Source organism: Vollenhovia emeryi, unplaced genomic scaffold (assembly GCF_000949405.1).
Source record: "Vollenhovia emeryi isolate VEMERY1.0 unplaced genomic scaffold, V.emery_V1.0 DF939238.1, whole genome shotgun sequence".
Lineage (NCBI taxonomy): Eukaryota > Metazoa > Arthropoda > Insecta > Hymenoptera > Formicidae > Vollenhovia > Vollenhovia emeryi.
In genome coordinates this window covers 519474-533902 of record NW_011967128.1, presented here as the reverse complement: position 1 = coordinate 533902, position 14429 = coordinate 519474, and the positions used below count along the sequence as shown (strand labels likewise).

The following is a 14429-nucleotide window of genomic DNA, read 5'->3' as shown; positions in this document are numbered from 1 at the left end:
AGTAGTAAACTGTATTCCGAAAACTCATAAACTTCTTCGAAATGCCATGTTGTCCAACGATTACATGATTTTCATAATAAATTTTTATTTTACTAGTAAAATGTATGGTAAAATTTTAACAACTCTCATAAAGTTCTTCAAAATGCCGTGTTGTCCCACGATCATACGATTTTCAGGATAAATTTAAAGAGAAAATTCTCTCCGCGGGGAATTTGGTGAATTCAGAATCAGCTAAATTTACTATTACACATTTCGACGATATTAATCCGACGGATCTGTAGACACTGGAAGATGCGAATGAATGCAATCGCGCGTGTAATCATGTTCACATAAAACAAGTCAGGGATTCCACGAATGATTTGCCAATGCCTGTAATAATGCCCGCACCTCCTAAGAGATAAACGTCAAAACTTCACACCGTGCGTCCGTATCGCGCCGACGTATCGCGACTCTTATTAAATAAATTCTGAAATAATCTGGAAAATGGAATAGAATAATAGCGATCTGCCTTACGTAAGGTGCAGGCACGACATACGGGCAGGTTGAAGCTATTGAAATCTCGTGAAGAAAATGAAAATGGGTGGGCCGCACGTTCACATCCAGGCGAAATATTTATGATGTGTCTAGACTGGCCCTGGATCGTGGAACGATAGTGCGTGTAAGCAGCTATTGTGCTCCAAGCCGGTTTCGTGTGGTTCCATCGCGATTACAATTTAATGAGACCCGCCCAGATTACGATCGTGGAAAAACGGGGGAGCAGGAACGAAATTAATTTTGTGGATGTGATGTACACGGCCAAAAAGCGGTTTATAGAGGAGAGGAGAGGGCACCCTCGGGAGCGGATATTATAATCTTTTTAATTGAAAGGGCTCGGAAAACTTCGTCTTCGTAAACGTTGACCTGCCGCGAGGGCGTGCAACAAGCTCACGCTGTAAGCCAGCAAACTGTGTCAATAAATCGCACCGTTCACTTTTTATTGTTACTTCCACTGTGGCGTAGTATCGTGCGATTAATACGTCTAATTAAGTGTTACGAGCAATATTGGGAATGTAATCGAAATTAGTTGGTGGGAATCGGAAGGTGCGGACGAAACGTAAAACTAAACATGCCGAATATAATTTGGAAGATACGAAATGTTATGCAAAGTTCATAAAGATGATCGATGCATATTCGCGTTTGTAGCGGCGAACGAACACATTTAAACGAACACATGTATTGTATATGCAATTTCCGAGGTGACAACAGAAGCGAAAGTGACGTGATTCTTCGTGAGAACAAAGTTGCGTATAAAAAAAAAGTCGTTCTGTTCTACATCTTTGAGCCTTTCACGAGGAATCATTTTAGTTTTGATTGTACCACTTCAGAAACACAATGTATATTATGTATATTCTAAGAGAGAATGGGCTGTGCATACATGTCGGCGTGTTGTTATGGTAATTGCATAAGATAATTGAATAATTTGCATCGATCAAAATGTTAATTGGAAATTCAATCAAGCACTGCAGCAATTGATAAGCGTATCTATATATATACATATATATACATATATATTTATGTATATATATAACTGTTAATTACATTTTCTATTGAAGGTTTAAGATTAAAACTGCGATGTCACGTTGAGCATAACGTGATAATAATCAATCGTTGAAATGTGAATCCAGAGATAACCGACTTCGTTCTTTGAAAGTCTCGCACGACAGATATCTCCGTAGTAGAATTACATAAATATGTAAGACACCTTCGAGACTGAAGAGCAAGTAAGAAATTCAAATCTGGAAGTTCTACATTGCACTCGAGTGCTATCGAGTCGGAACACAAGCTGCTCCCGTTTAGTTATTGAATCTCAGATTTATCCAAATTCAATTTCGTTGCTAGCGCATTGTTTCAATCTGCTCGGCGAAACTGCGGCGATCTGCCTGCGATATTACATCGTGCATGAACACAGAGCGGTGTATAACATAGCGTGGCAACACAGCATAGACCGATAGAGCTAGAATTTTTGTATACTCACAAGGACCATTGTTACTGTCGGGGGCTGCGAAACAGGGAGATACAACAAGACTTTAATCTCTAGTTTCCAGACACAAGCAGTTGTAAGAAATACATATGGAACAAGTATCATGATCTCAGTACAATTCAACAATCTACCATGGAAAAACCGTAAATACGAACAGCTACTGAAAATATATAATCGAAAGGCGTATTCGTTGGAAAGCCAAATACGATTAAATAAAGAGGAATGTAAAATAGGATAACGCAGAATCGGCGCTGATCAACTTAAATCTTTTAATACGCGTGACAAAATAATCAATTTTTAATATCTCACGATTAGAGTTATTGTGTTTCCGCGATTTCTCCATCTTCCCCTAATTCACCAATATGTTACGCAATTAGAACTTAGTAACCAACTACCATAATGCAGCAAAACTTACGAGTTTACTAAAGATAGCCATACTAGCAATATATCATAAGAAACCTTTCTGTAGTTTCAACAGTGTAAGTCCCATAGCCAAGTTACGAAAATAAAAAGGGGAACGTTTTATTCGGATCATGTCTGGCCTGATATCCAATTTTTACGTAACGTTCATACAGTTTCGATAAAAAGGGCCCCGAACATGGAACATTTTCGCTACTTTTATTGACGGAAAAGAATCTTTAAATAAGAAAAATTGGGTTTACAATATTTCTTGCTGCGCAGCTAATAAGTAAGAAACAACATCGCCAATTCTTACACGCTTCTACTTTTTTCATTACTGTATCATACAATTTTTACGTTACTATCTCATACGAAATTATTTACTAACGTGTTCTCGTTTGTCGCCCGATAGCGCATGCCCGAAAATCTATGTCACGAGAATCTATTTTACTCACCCGTGTTGAAGTCCAGGGCAAACTCCTCAAAATCGTTGCCCTTAGTAATACTGTATATGAGTTTGCGATTCAGAGGTGACTCAGCTTGAATGGATAACGCCAGAGGTGAATGTACTTCTATACTCTCGAGCACGCTATCCGTGTAGAATTGCTTGTCAAATACTGGCATCGAGCGATCTATCACCTTCACGTTGACTGGCACTTCAATGGAACACGGCGTTATTCCTGCAATCATATTTAGAAGCTCATTTAAAACGAGATTAAGCGGAAAACGTGTTATTGACTTTAACAAACTTACCGCCGTCATACGCGGCGATCGTGAGCTGATACTCGCGATTGTGACCCTCGAGGTTCTGCTTCAACGATATCTCACCGGTTTTCCGGCACACCTTGAAGAGCTCCCCGTGGCCCTTCTTCAGTTCGTACCTCACCTCCCCGTTATCACCGCTATCCATGTCTATCGCGTGAACCTGAGTGACGAAAGCGAGCCGTTCGGAATCCATGTACGCAAGATCGAAGTTTGAAAAGAAATATATATCATTCGTGCATCGAAAAACAAGATTCGCCTACCTTCGTAATGACGTCGCCTTTCTGAGCGTCGACGGAGACGACAGCGTAGTAGGGCAAATTAACGAACATCGGACAATTGTCGTTAATATCGAGTACAGTGACGTTCACTATGACATGAGCCACCCGAGGTTTCTCCCGATCCGGCGGGTGGCTCTTCGCCTCGACGATTAATTCGTAGTGGTCGCAAACCTCCCGGTCGAATCGTATACCGTTGGTCCTGATCGCGCCGGAGGTCGGCCCGATTACGAACATATCGGTGGGATTGAGAATGCTGAAGACGATGTGCTCGTTCAGCAAACTACCGAGAACGTTCACCACCACCACGGTCGCGATCTTCGTAGAGTTCTCCAGGATGGCGCCTTCGTAGACGCTCCTTTGGAAGATCAGGCCAGAATTCTCCGATTTTTCCACCATCACGTTCACCTGCGCCACGCTCGAGTACTTGCCGTCCGACACTCGCACGTGGAGCAGGTAGTTCTTCTTCATACGTTCTGGATTATGGACCGTAATAATGCCGCTCTGAGCGTCTATATCGAAGGTGTTGGCCTTATTGCCGTCGATGATGTCATATCTAGACAAATACGGAGCGCGTTATCCATCAAATAAGTCACGTGTAAAAAGTAGCTCGGGAAACTTAATAATACAGTTAACAAGATTGAAGAAGAATTTCTTTTAAATCCGCGGACCCGCGAGGATTTATCTGTCCAGCGTAAAAATGGTATTCGACGAGATGCAGTAATTATTATAAACGAAATCCACAGCTAATATTGAACATAAGATTCATCAGATAAGTCATATGTGAAAAGTAACTCGGGAAACTATAATAATACAATTAACAAGATTGAAGAATTTTGTGTTTAATCCGCGGACCCGCGAAATTTGTCTCTCTCCAATATAGAAATGGTATTCAACGAGATGCAATTATTATTACAAAGTAAATCTACAGCTAATACCCAGCGCAAGATACAAACGCGGATCCTGACAGCTAGAAAGCCCAACTGACATTTCTGCACGTACCTCAACGCGGCTCCCTCCGAGCTGTCGGGATCCACGGCGTTCACCCGAGTGACGGCTACATTTTTATACGTCGGCAGCAGAAGCGTGACATTGTAATCAGTCCTGGAGAACTTGGGCGGGCAATCGTTGACATCTGTCACGGCTATCGTCACCTTGGCGGTGGTCTCGGACGAGAGCTTCGGCTTGCCCAGATCCGAGACCTTGACGTGAAACGAGAACACGGGTATGGTCTCGTGGTCGAGCAACATGACCGTGCGTATGGCGCCGGTGCTGGAGTCTATGTGGAAGTACTTTCGCGGTAGGTCCTCGACGATGTCGTAATTGAGCAGCGCGTTCAGCTCGGAGTCCGCGTCCTCGGCCTTGATGACCAGCGGCGCGCTCGTGTTGGTCAACACGAGGGAACCGATGCTGGCACCCTCGCTGATCTCGCCGCTGTACCGCGCCTGCAGGAAACGCGGCGCGTTGTCGTTCCTGTCGAGCACGTGGACGATGACGTTGCAGGTGGCGGACGCGCCGGCCATATTCGTCGCCGACACCGTAAGATTGTAGAACTTGGTCTTCTCGTAGTCGAGCTGATTCTTGATGACGATCACGCCGGTGCTCGGATTCACGAAGAACGTGTCGTCGCGATTGCCGCGCATAATCTCGAACTGCAACGACGACGTGCTCCGCGCCTCCACGTGCTTCACGTACGTGCCTAGCTGCTGGTTCTCGTATATCTCCGCGGACAGCTCCTTCTGAATGAAGCGCGGCGGCGCGTTGTCAGCCATCGTCACCATCACGTGCACCGGCACGGTGTTCGCCAGCGCGGGCGAGCCGTGATCGGTCGCCTTCACGAGGAGGATATACTCGGAGGAGACGCTGAGGTCGAGCTCGCGCGCGACGCGGATGAAACCGAGATCCGGGTCGATGGTGAACACGTTGCCGACGTTGCCGGACGTGATGGAGTAGGTGATCTTGGCGTTCTCGCCGCGATCCCGATCGATGGCGCACACCTGCACCACCGCCGCGCCGATCGGCGAGCTCTCGTACACCTTGCCCTGAATGATCTCGCTGATAAACTCGGGCGCGTGGTCGTTGTGGTCGTGCACGGTGACGATCACTCGGGCGTAGTTGCGCTTGGCTGGCGTGCCCTGATCCTTGACCATCACCGTCAGCACGTGCTCCTCGATGGTCTCCCGGTCGAGCGGCTCGTTCAACGTAATCGAGCCTAAGACCGAGTCCACGTGGAAGATCCCGAGCGAAGCCTGGGTCTGCGCCGCGTGCAGGCTGTAGAAGACCTTCTTATCCTCGTCCTCGTCGGTCGCGTGCAGCTGCAGAATCCTCTCGCCCTTCTCGACGTTCTCCGAGATGTCGACGCGATACGTGCTCTCGGTGAACTCCGGCCGGTGATCGTTGATGTCGATCACCGTAACGAGCAGCTGCGTCAGCGTCGTGTGCACGCCGTCAGTTACGCCGATCGTGAGATTGTAAAAGTTCTGGACCTCCCAGTCCAGCCTCTTGGCCAGCAGCACGTTACCGTTGTCGCGCCCGATGAAGAACTCGTCGCGCTTGTCGCCGTCTAAAACGTGTCGGTAGAATTCAGGACGACCCTTGTGATCTCCAGGCACTTAAATCCCATCGTGAATACGCGGCAGCGCAATATTTAAGAAATATATCTAGCAAGAAATCCGATCGAACGAACCGCCTTTAATAAATGTACACCCTTATCGTTGCGTTTACGAAACTTTAAAATTGAAAGTTAGATTACCGATCGTATTTTTAGCACGGGGACAATAAAGAACGCAACGATTCACCAGGGAAGTCCTGGACCGTCGTGAAAAATGCGTATTCGTTCTTACCTAAGATATCGTACCACAGAGAATCGCCGTCTCTGTCGCTAGCCTGCACGAGGGCGACCAAAAAGCCCGCCTCGTCGCTCTCCGTGACTTCCACACTTTGATTGTTTGTCTTGAACACAGGAGGATTCTCCGATTCCTTCGGCGCATCCGCAACTTGAATGGAAACTCGAGTCTGATGACTACGCTGGGGCTCGCCGTGATCGGCCGCTCGTATCTGCGGGACGTACAAGCGCGTGGAAACTCCCATTCAAATTGAGTTTACATTGCGGGGATATCGGGTATGAATGTACGCTATAGCATCGTAGGGTCCGAAATCCAACGTGATATAATACGATGCAAATTTATGCCGATTTCTTCCCGCCTTCGTATTTCTTCGCGCCAACTGTCACGTAACTCGACGCTACTTTACAGGGACAATTGCGTGTTACATTTTTAATTATTATTTGGTCTTTACACTTGAAGGTCTCTTTTTCCACGAGAGAGACAGAAATGTACGCCACGGTTGTAACACAGTTGGCAAAATTCGCATTTCGCGAGTGCCAGAAGGCAATTATTTCACACTACATGCGATAACTTGTCTCGCGCACGATTTTCATTTTCAACGATTAAACTCTGAAATTCTGTTTTCGATTACACAACAAGATCGCTCTTTCGTGCTCCAATAAATAAAACAGTGGGCCACTAAAGTGTTTTTAATTAAAAAAAAATGATTACCATCATTTCGTATTCTTGACCAGGCTCGAGTCCACGCTGGGCGTACACCATCCCCGTGGTGGGGTGAATTTTAAACTTGCCCTTTCCCCGGCCGCCCTTGATGCTATACTGGATTCTCCCGTTGTCGCCGATATCTTTGTCGTACGCAAGAACCTAAACGTAAATTTCGAGAGTTATCCCGCTGCCATTACGTCACGATCAAACCATCGACGGGAACTCGTCCGGCACGGAAAAGAAACGTTAATACTTCGTATAATCTATCGCCAAGAGAAAATGCTGCGAACGAGAATGAACATATCCCGAAGACGGTAACCAGCGTTGCGTAATCCTCCAACTGAACACGTTTTTTCGGTACTCTCTAATGAACGTGGGTCTATCGCGTTCGACGCCAGCTGTTTGCCTCGCCTCAAGAGGATCCCTCAGTCATCTTCTTTACCGACACAGTCAAATATAGTTTTCGCACTTGTAATTCTGTTTATTGGCTTTTGTGCACAAAATAATAGCGGAATAAGTTACGGACCGCATAGCAGAACATTTTCATAAAAGAAATTGGTATTTGAAATTTTCAATTAGATAAGTTAGCCCATACAGCACAGCAAGGTTTCAGCAACATTGCAGCAATAATTTATCGCAAGATTGCAACATTGCCTAAACGCTGCGAAATGTTGCTGCAATGCTGCAGCAACGGTAAAATGTCCGCCTCCAGAAATATTACAATGTAATATTACAGCAACATAGCAATATAATGCATGCATAATATATGTTTCCTCGAAGCGCGGTGTGCTTCACTTCTCTTTTAAATTCATAGTAAATGAAGATTTGCAATTTAGAAATATACATTTGTATACACCAACTGTAGAGGTAAAATCTCTAGTCTTAGTAGTTAGAATTTAAGTAACAATGATTTTTGTTCCGATACATTTTCTCGATTGAACAGAATTAATCGTCTATTTAATCGGTACCAATAAGTCCGCAGAATGATACACAAAACGTAGTAACAGTCACGGAACAAAGTAATGTAAAATATTAAGTACGGAATTTTCCATTTCGTAGGCGGGACAACGAATTCTCAATGTTTTTTGTTGTTTTTCACTCGGCGCGGTATCGTACGAGGTTACGCGGGCCAAAGTTTACCTGAAGGTCGCCGCGCTTCACTCGCTCGCCGAACGTCGAGCCGGCAAGCAGTGGCGAGAGTCGCTCCGTGCGTGGTGTTACTTTTGCGTTATCGGTTTTCAAGACTCGATCGCGACGAATGCAGGGATAAAACGCTATGGATTTGCACACCTTTATTAGTAACAATTAACGTTCTTCGATTAATTATTAAGTTTCTACAACTTGTAATGAGAAACGAATTGCGTGTTGAAGCGACGACGGCTCTTTATCAACGTATAGAAATTTCACGAAACTAACTCATCTAAATTATAAATGTAAACCGTGGTATTTTGTCGCGGTTACATCTCGTTTACGCACCGCGCTTTTAATTGTCTATCGATTTTGTTTCAAGGATTAGATTAAATGACAAAGATTGTAAAATATTGTTTCGTTACGGACTAATAACTACTTCTTTACGCAGATTATGCTTCCGATGCTTGTGTTGTCTTTTATATCGCCAATTCAAAAGTGATTTATCCATTCTTCCGAATCAAAAATGCAAGTTGTTAATTTGAGTAATTTGTATGATAGAAAGTCACGCGATACCTATTTGTTAATGGCATTTCGTGCGTTTCGCGGTATGTCACATCGCGTACGGGAGTGTCCGAAATTTCGCGCGATCGATGATTTTCGCGAGTGTTGTGTGAGTGCAACAAGGAAATCTGAGAGGAGCAGGCCCAGGAGGCATCGGGCAACGGCGGAGAAACGGTGAGGTATGTGTCTTATTACATTTTTATGTTATCTGTTACTTGTGCGAAATAAAGTATCTGTTCGGTGTTTTTATTTGATTTAGTCAAATGAATCGAACAAGAATTCGAATAAGTGTTAGAGACAAAACCATACGTATAAAATTTTGTCAGTTTATATTTAAAAGGAAAACTTTTTCAGCATTCTATATAATTATTTTAATAAATGCCTATTTTTTAAATATAAAACATAAAGTATATTTGATACAATAATTTCAATTTTACATATGATTAGTCTATAATCATATGCATATTTGTATTGTTACAGTTTAACATATATACCTAGTTGACGATGTACAACTGTGCTGTTGCGAGTCGTATCAGTGAGTGAAAAATTACTTTTCATTTTAAATTGACGTTGCGCATACAATTACTTCTCTTTGCATGTATACCAATTCTTAAAAATATACAATGCTGAACTACAAACTGCGCGCGCGCAACGCGCGTTTTGTCATTTCTAGTAAACTATAAAAGTGAAATGACGAAACAATATACATAGTACAAACATAAATGTATCAATATTTTAAAATAATATTGCTACAACATTACTAAAGTAATATTGTAAAATAATGTCTGCAATATCTATATACCATTACACTGCAAGATGCAATGTTGCAATCTTGCGGCAATGTTGTTGCAAGCTTTTGTGTTGTATGGGAGCTAACCTCAATCACTTATGAAGTGAAATTTTTATTTGTTCTTCGCTTTTTATGTAAAGTCGACTGTCCCTGGTTTTGTCTTTATACGAACTTTAATCGTGTGGAAAAATTTTGCAGTTTTCTAAAGCCAATTCCAAATTTAGTACAAACTACGAATTGACAATTTCAAATGCCAATTTCTTTTTTATTGGACTTCTGAACTGAGCGTTTTAAGTACGAAAATGTTCTGCTATGCGGTCCGCAACTTATCCTGGTATTATTTTGTGCGTAAAAGCCAATAAAAAGAATTACAAGCACAAAAACTATATTTGACTGCGTCGGTAAAAAAGGTAGCCGAAGGGTTCCCTTAAAATATTCACAAAGTCTGAGGAAATGCATAAACCACCTACGTTGTAGTTGACAATGTCGTAGTCATTTCGATGAATATCGTTTATTAAAAATTAAGGGAGAGAGGGTCCAACTATACGAGCTACTATAAAAAGTTGAATAGAGAAGAATCCCCTAATATGAGATAGCGGGATTTCCGCTAAATTAATAGACATCATCTGTTGGTGCCGCTATGAATTCATTGCCCTTGGAATGAAATCTGTTTAGTGGAGAACGCATTGTTGGATCGTGCGAGTAATTGTTGCGAAAAAGATTTGTGAAATTGGATGTTGAGAACTCGCTGTCTTATAATAGGGGACTTTCCTCCACCATTTTATTTTGCCTCCTCTCTAATAATTGACACGAATAATTAAGTAGTACTCAATTTGCATCGAATTGTACGAGCTGAATTTCCTTTTAATTTCTTTCGTGAATACTTTATTCAAAAAGTTCTTAACTTTGGGTTTACTTTGGTTCGGTCTCCCACGTGTTCAGACGGAGGGTTAACGTAAACAGTCCTGCAAAAGGTTATAAAGGTGGCCCGTGTCGGTACGGAAGTATCCCTTTAAAAAAAGCCCTCAAATAAAAGAGACGCTTCTTCCTGCAATCCTCTAGACGCAAAATGCACACTCAGGCTCGCGAGAGACAGAGGCGGATGCAGCTCGCGCAACGTGTCTCGCGGAGAACAACGAGTCTTCGATCGGAACGCGCAATGTGGCATAATCCGCATGCGGTACATCGAGACAGAGCTAAGAGATTGTCGATGAATAGCATAGTACAACTAGTATGTTCACTCCCTGTCGGCCCTTTCATCTGTTCGGTCCCGATCACGTGGCACGCCGCCATTATTTTGGCCATTATTTATGTATACGTGATAGTGTAACTTTGATGCGACTTTTCTCTCATTGGTCTGCCCAGAACAATGTCGGAAGGGGTCGACGCAAAGTGAAACAAATGACAGAGTGGGTTTACTAGTTATACCATAGTATAACTAGTATGCCCACTCTCTGTCGACCCTTTGATCTTTTCGGTTTCGATCACGCGGTGTTCCGCCACGTTTTTGGTATAAAATCCTGTCACACTGATTTCACACTACCACATATACAACATCCGTCTCATTGGCTCCACCAAAAAAATGGCGGATGCGCAGAAAGGATCGACGCAAAACAAGACAAATGACAGAGTGGGCGCACTAGTTATACTATGGTTATACCACGGACTTCTATGTACTACTTAACTACTAGAATACCACCTTCGACCTGATAAGTGAGGCAAGACTTCCGCCATATCTTGTTAGGTAAATAAAGCAGTATGTGTGTCACTGACAGACCGATGCATACATACCGCTTTATTTACCTAACAAGACATGACGGACTCTTGCCTCACTTTTCAGCTCTCGAAGGTAACAGTCTAGTAGTATATAGAAGCCTGTGAGTTATACTATGGTGATGGCAAGATGCAGCAGCAGGCTCCTCCGGTCTATCTGGCGGTGCGCCGCAAGCGTGCTAACGATCGCGATCGCGGGTTGCGCGGCGGACTCGGGGAGAAAAAGAGAGCGCGCAGGGTAGCCGAGCGAAACGGAAACCGTTGCACGGGAGGATGCGCGCGCTGCCGCGAATGTATTCGCGCGTTATTCCCGGTGAGACCACAGACTTCTGTACACTACCAAACCTGCTCCATCGAGCTGAAAAGTGAGGCAAGAGTTCCGCCATGTCTTATTAGGGAAATAAAGTATGTGTACACCGGTCTGGCAGTGACACACATGGCGGAACTCTTGCCTCACTTTTCAGCTCGAAGGTAGCGGTCTAGTACATAGCCATCTGTGGGCGAGACGGACGAGTCCGGCGTGTACAGGGGCATTGCAGAAACATACAAGGCTGTGTGACGGGTTGTCTATTAGCGCGGGCGCGCATTTTAAAATCATAATTTGATTAACTATCTGTCAAAATATGACTTTTGATAATCGTTACGATGTCATTTATACTCCTTCGTGACTTGTTTCGCTTGGGAAAACCTACCGTTGGCGAAAACCTACTCTCGTGCCGAAGCCCACGCAGTTGTAAACGGTCATGCGCGTCCGTGCGAATAAGCAACCCGTCATACTGCCCTGTATGTCTCTGCAGCACCTTGTTCGCGGCTGTTAAGGGGATCCTAAAGCAGCTGGCGAACTCGATCAGTGTCGACAAAATGGGAGACGGAATTGAAAACGTCGATCATCGACATTTTTAATTCCAAGTTCTACTCGGTCCGAGAAATTTATGGCCAATCAGTTTGCAACTTTTACGAGAAAGCAGCAATTTTATTAGCTACACCTTGCTCAAACCGAGATTTTGGATCAAATTCTAGCATGGCTGTACTGACAATCTGACAGATGTTTGGCAGCGACCGCTCTCGAAAAAGCCTGCTGCTCTTTTTCACTTCTTCTAGACTAGGATTGCTGGACTCGCGTTTATTAGAAGTAATCTTTTTCTAGGCTATTAATCTTAGTTCTAATTGCTCGATATTGCTCCTATATGTTGTCCTTAGAGTATATTGGTCTCATTTGTATATATTTGTTGTAGAATTCTTGTATCGAGCAAATAGTGTACCTAAAAGTAGTGTACCTAAAATTTTTTATTTTTTTTCGTTTTTGATATAAAGTCGACCAGTGTAGTCTAGATTTTGCCGCGTACTTTGATTCCGTGAAAGAGCTTTGCATTTCTATAAAGCCAACTAAAAGATTACTTCTAACAAAGAATGTCGACAAAACAGACGGCTTTAGGGTCCCCTTAACCCCCGACTTTTGTATCTCGCGCCTTCCGGGCTCGAGCGTTTCTCTCCCGCGTGTGCTATACGTAACACCGCCGACTGGTCCACTGACGGCGATCTCGCGTTTCTTCCCCCGGCATCCTCCTCGGCGCGGGAAAACGGGAAATCGAGGGCGCGATAAACTCGACTAATTACTCGTCTCGCGCGCGCGCGCGAGCGAAAGAGGCTTGATGTCTCCCTCGAGACCGGGCTCTCGACGTTTTACATACGGCGCATGCATCCTCGCGGCACACGCATCGTGTCCGAGTTATTTGTTGCCGTCTCTCGAGCCCACGTTCGATACTCGAGACGATACGCGCGCAGATACGATCCGCGATATCTCGTTCCGCCCTATTTCCCTCCAGCCGCGCGCACTCGCTCGCTTCTCGATCGCGTATCTATCTCGTGCGGACGCCGCGCGCGCGGTGTGCAATAATACGATTCCTGGGAGATGCATCCCTCCCGTCGCCTCCGGGCAGCGACGGGAAACGCGAGTGACCCCGCGCCGAGAGCTCGGGGATCCGGTGGAAAATCTCGCAGAGCGCGCGGCCGATATCCTCGCGCTAACCGCAGGATCCTCGGTGGTGTGCAATCATTAGCAGCGATAAGATAACGGAACATTCTCAGGCGGCAGCCTCGCGTCGTACGATAAGGCAACATTCAGGAGCGCAATACACATAGACGAGCACAAGAGAGGCACGAATTATCAGATAAAGAGAGAGAGGGATGCGAGGAGGAGGAACGGAGAAAGAGAGAGAGAGAGAGACAGGCGCTGGGGTGAAAAGGGTTGCAGCCAAGAGTGCCAAGAATGTTATACATATGTACATACATATAGTACATAAAGATTGTGCGCGGGATGGGGAAGAACATTCAATTAGACCCTCGAATGGTCGTGCGCGCGCGCCGGAAGCTTGATTACCGAATAAAAAAAATAGTGCCGCTATATAAATACCTCGCCGTTATGCAATAACTGCCGAGCCTTTATCGGCTACACTTAGCTTCCGGAAGTAATTCGATTACGCGCGACCAGTCGAGGTGCGATCGATCGAGTGCGTGTACACGTGGCCGTCCTATCGACGGGCACGGAGCGGTAGCATGAGAGATAGAGAGAGAGAGAGAGAGAGAAATATATACACGTAGCTATAAACGTGAATTAAAATGTAACAATTGGCATAAAAGCGCTCGTGAATCAACGCGCGCACTGGCTCGCGCGTGTAAACGAAAATAATCCGGCGTATAGTCAAATACAACATGGTACATAAGAGCTATTGTATGCGCGCTGCGCCGCGCCAGGCGCTTACTTTACGTGCCAAGGTGTCCTTACCCTGAAGATACGATCTCCTGACAAGGTGTCGGGGCTAAATGTCTCCCAAGTCCCGTTCTCTAGTAACGTATCGATCGAGAGGTCGAGCTCCCGCGAGCGGTTCCTCGATTTCTGTCGGGAAACCAGAGAGGACAAGCTTTTAGCCTCGGGACTCTGTTCCTGTCGGGCGATTTTCCATTTCTTTTTTTCTTTTTTACCCCTTTCCTCTCCCCTTCCGACGGATCCGCGCGCGCCTCGATCGTTTGTCCCCCGCCTCCCGCCGACGCGACGGCGCGGACGACGTCGCCCGAGAAAAACCTGAAGCCCATTCAAGGCTCAGCAACGTAATAAAGCCGCGCGAAACTTCGCTCCCACGCCCTTTCAAGTCGGAGAGGCCCGA

General features: G+C 44.9%; 1 protein-coding gene across 1 annotated transcript in view; it reads right to left on the bottom strand.

Moving 5' to 3' along the window:
• The window catches only part of LOC105560199 (fat-like cadherin-related tumor suppressor homolog), a 79239-nt gene that overhangs the window by 18214 nt on the left and 46596 nt on the right, over positions 1-14429 (bottom strand). Inside the window, exons 5-12 of the mRNA XM_012009084.1 lie at positions 14051-14161; positions 7017-7169; positions 6303-6516; positions 4462-6022; positions 3445-4015; positions 3173-3344; positions 2875-3099; positions 2015-2038 (exon numbers count right to left, since the gene is read on the bottom strand). Coding sequence (XP_011864474.1) covers positions 2015-2038; positions 2875-3099; positions 3173-3344; positions 3445-4015; positions 4462-6022; positions 6303-6516; positions 7017-7169; positions 14051-14161 — 3031 coding nt within the window. The remainder of the gene's footprint in view (positions 1-2014; positions 2039-2874; positions 3100-3172; positions 3345-3444; positions 4016-4461; positions 6023-6302; positions 6517-7016; positions 7170-14050; positions 14162-14429) is intronic.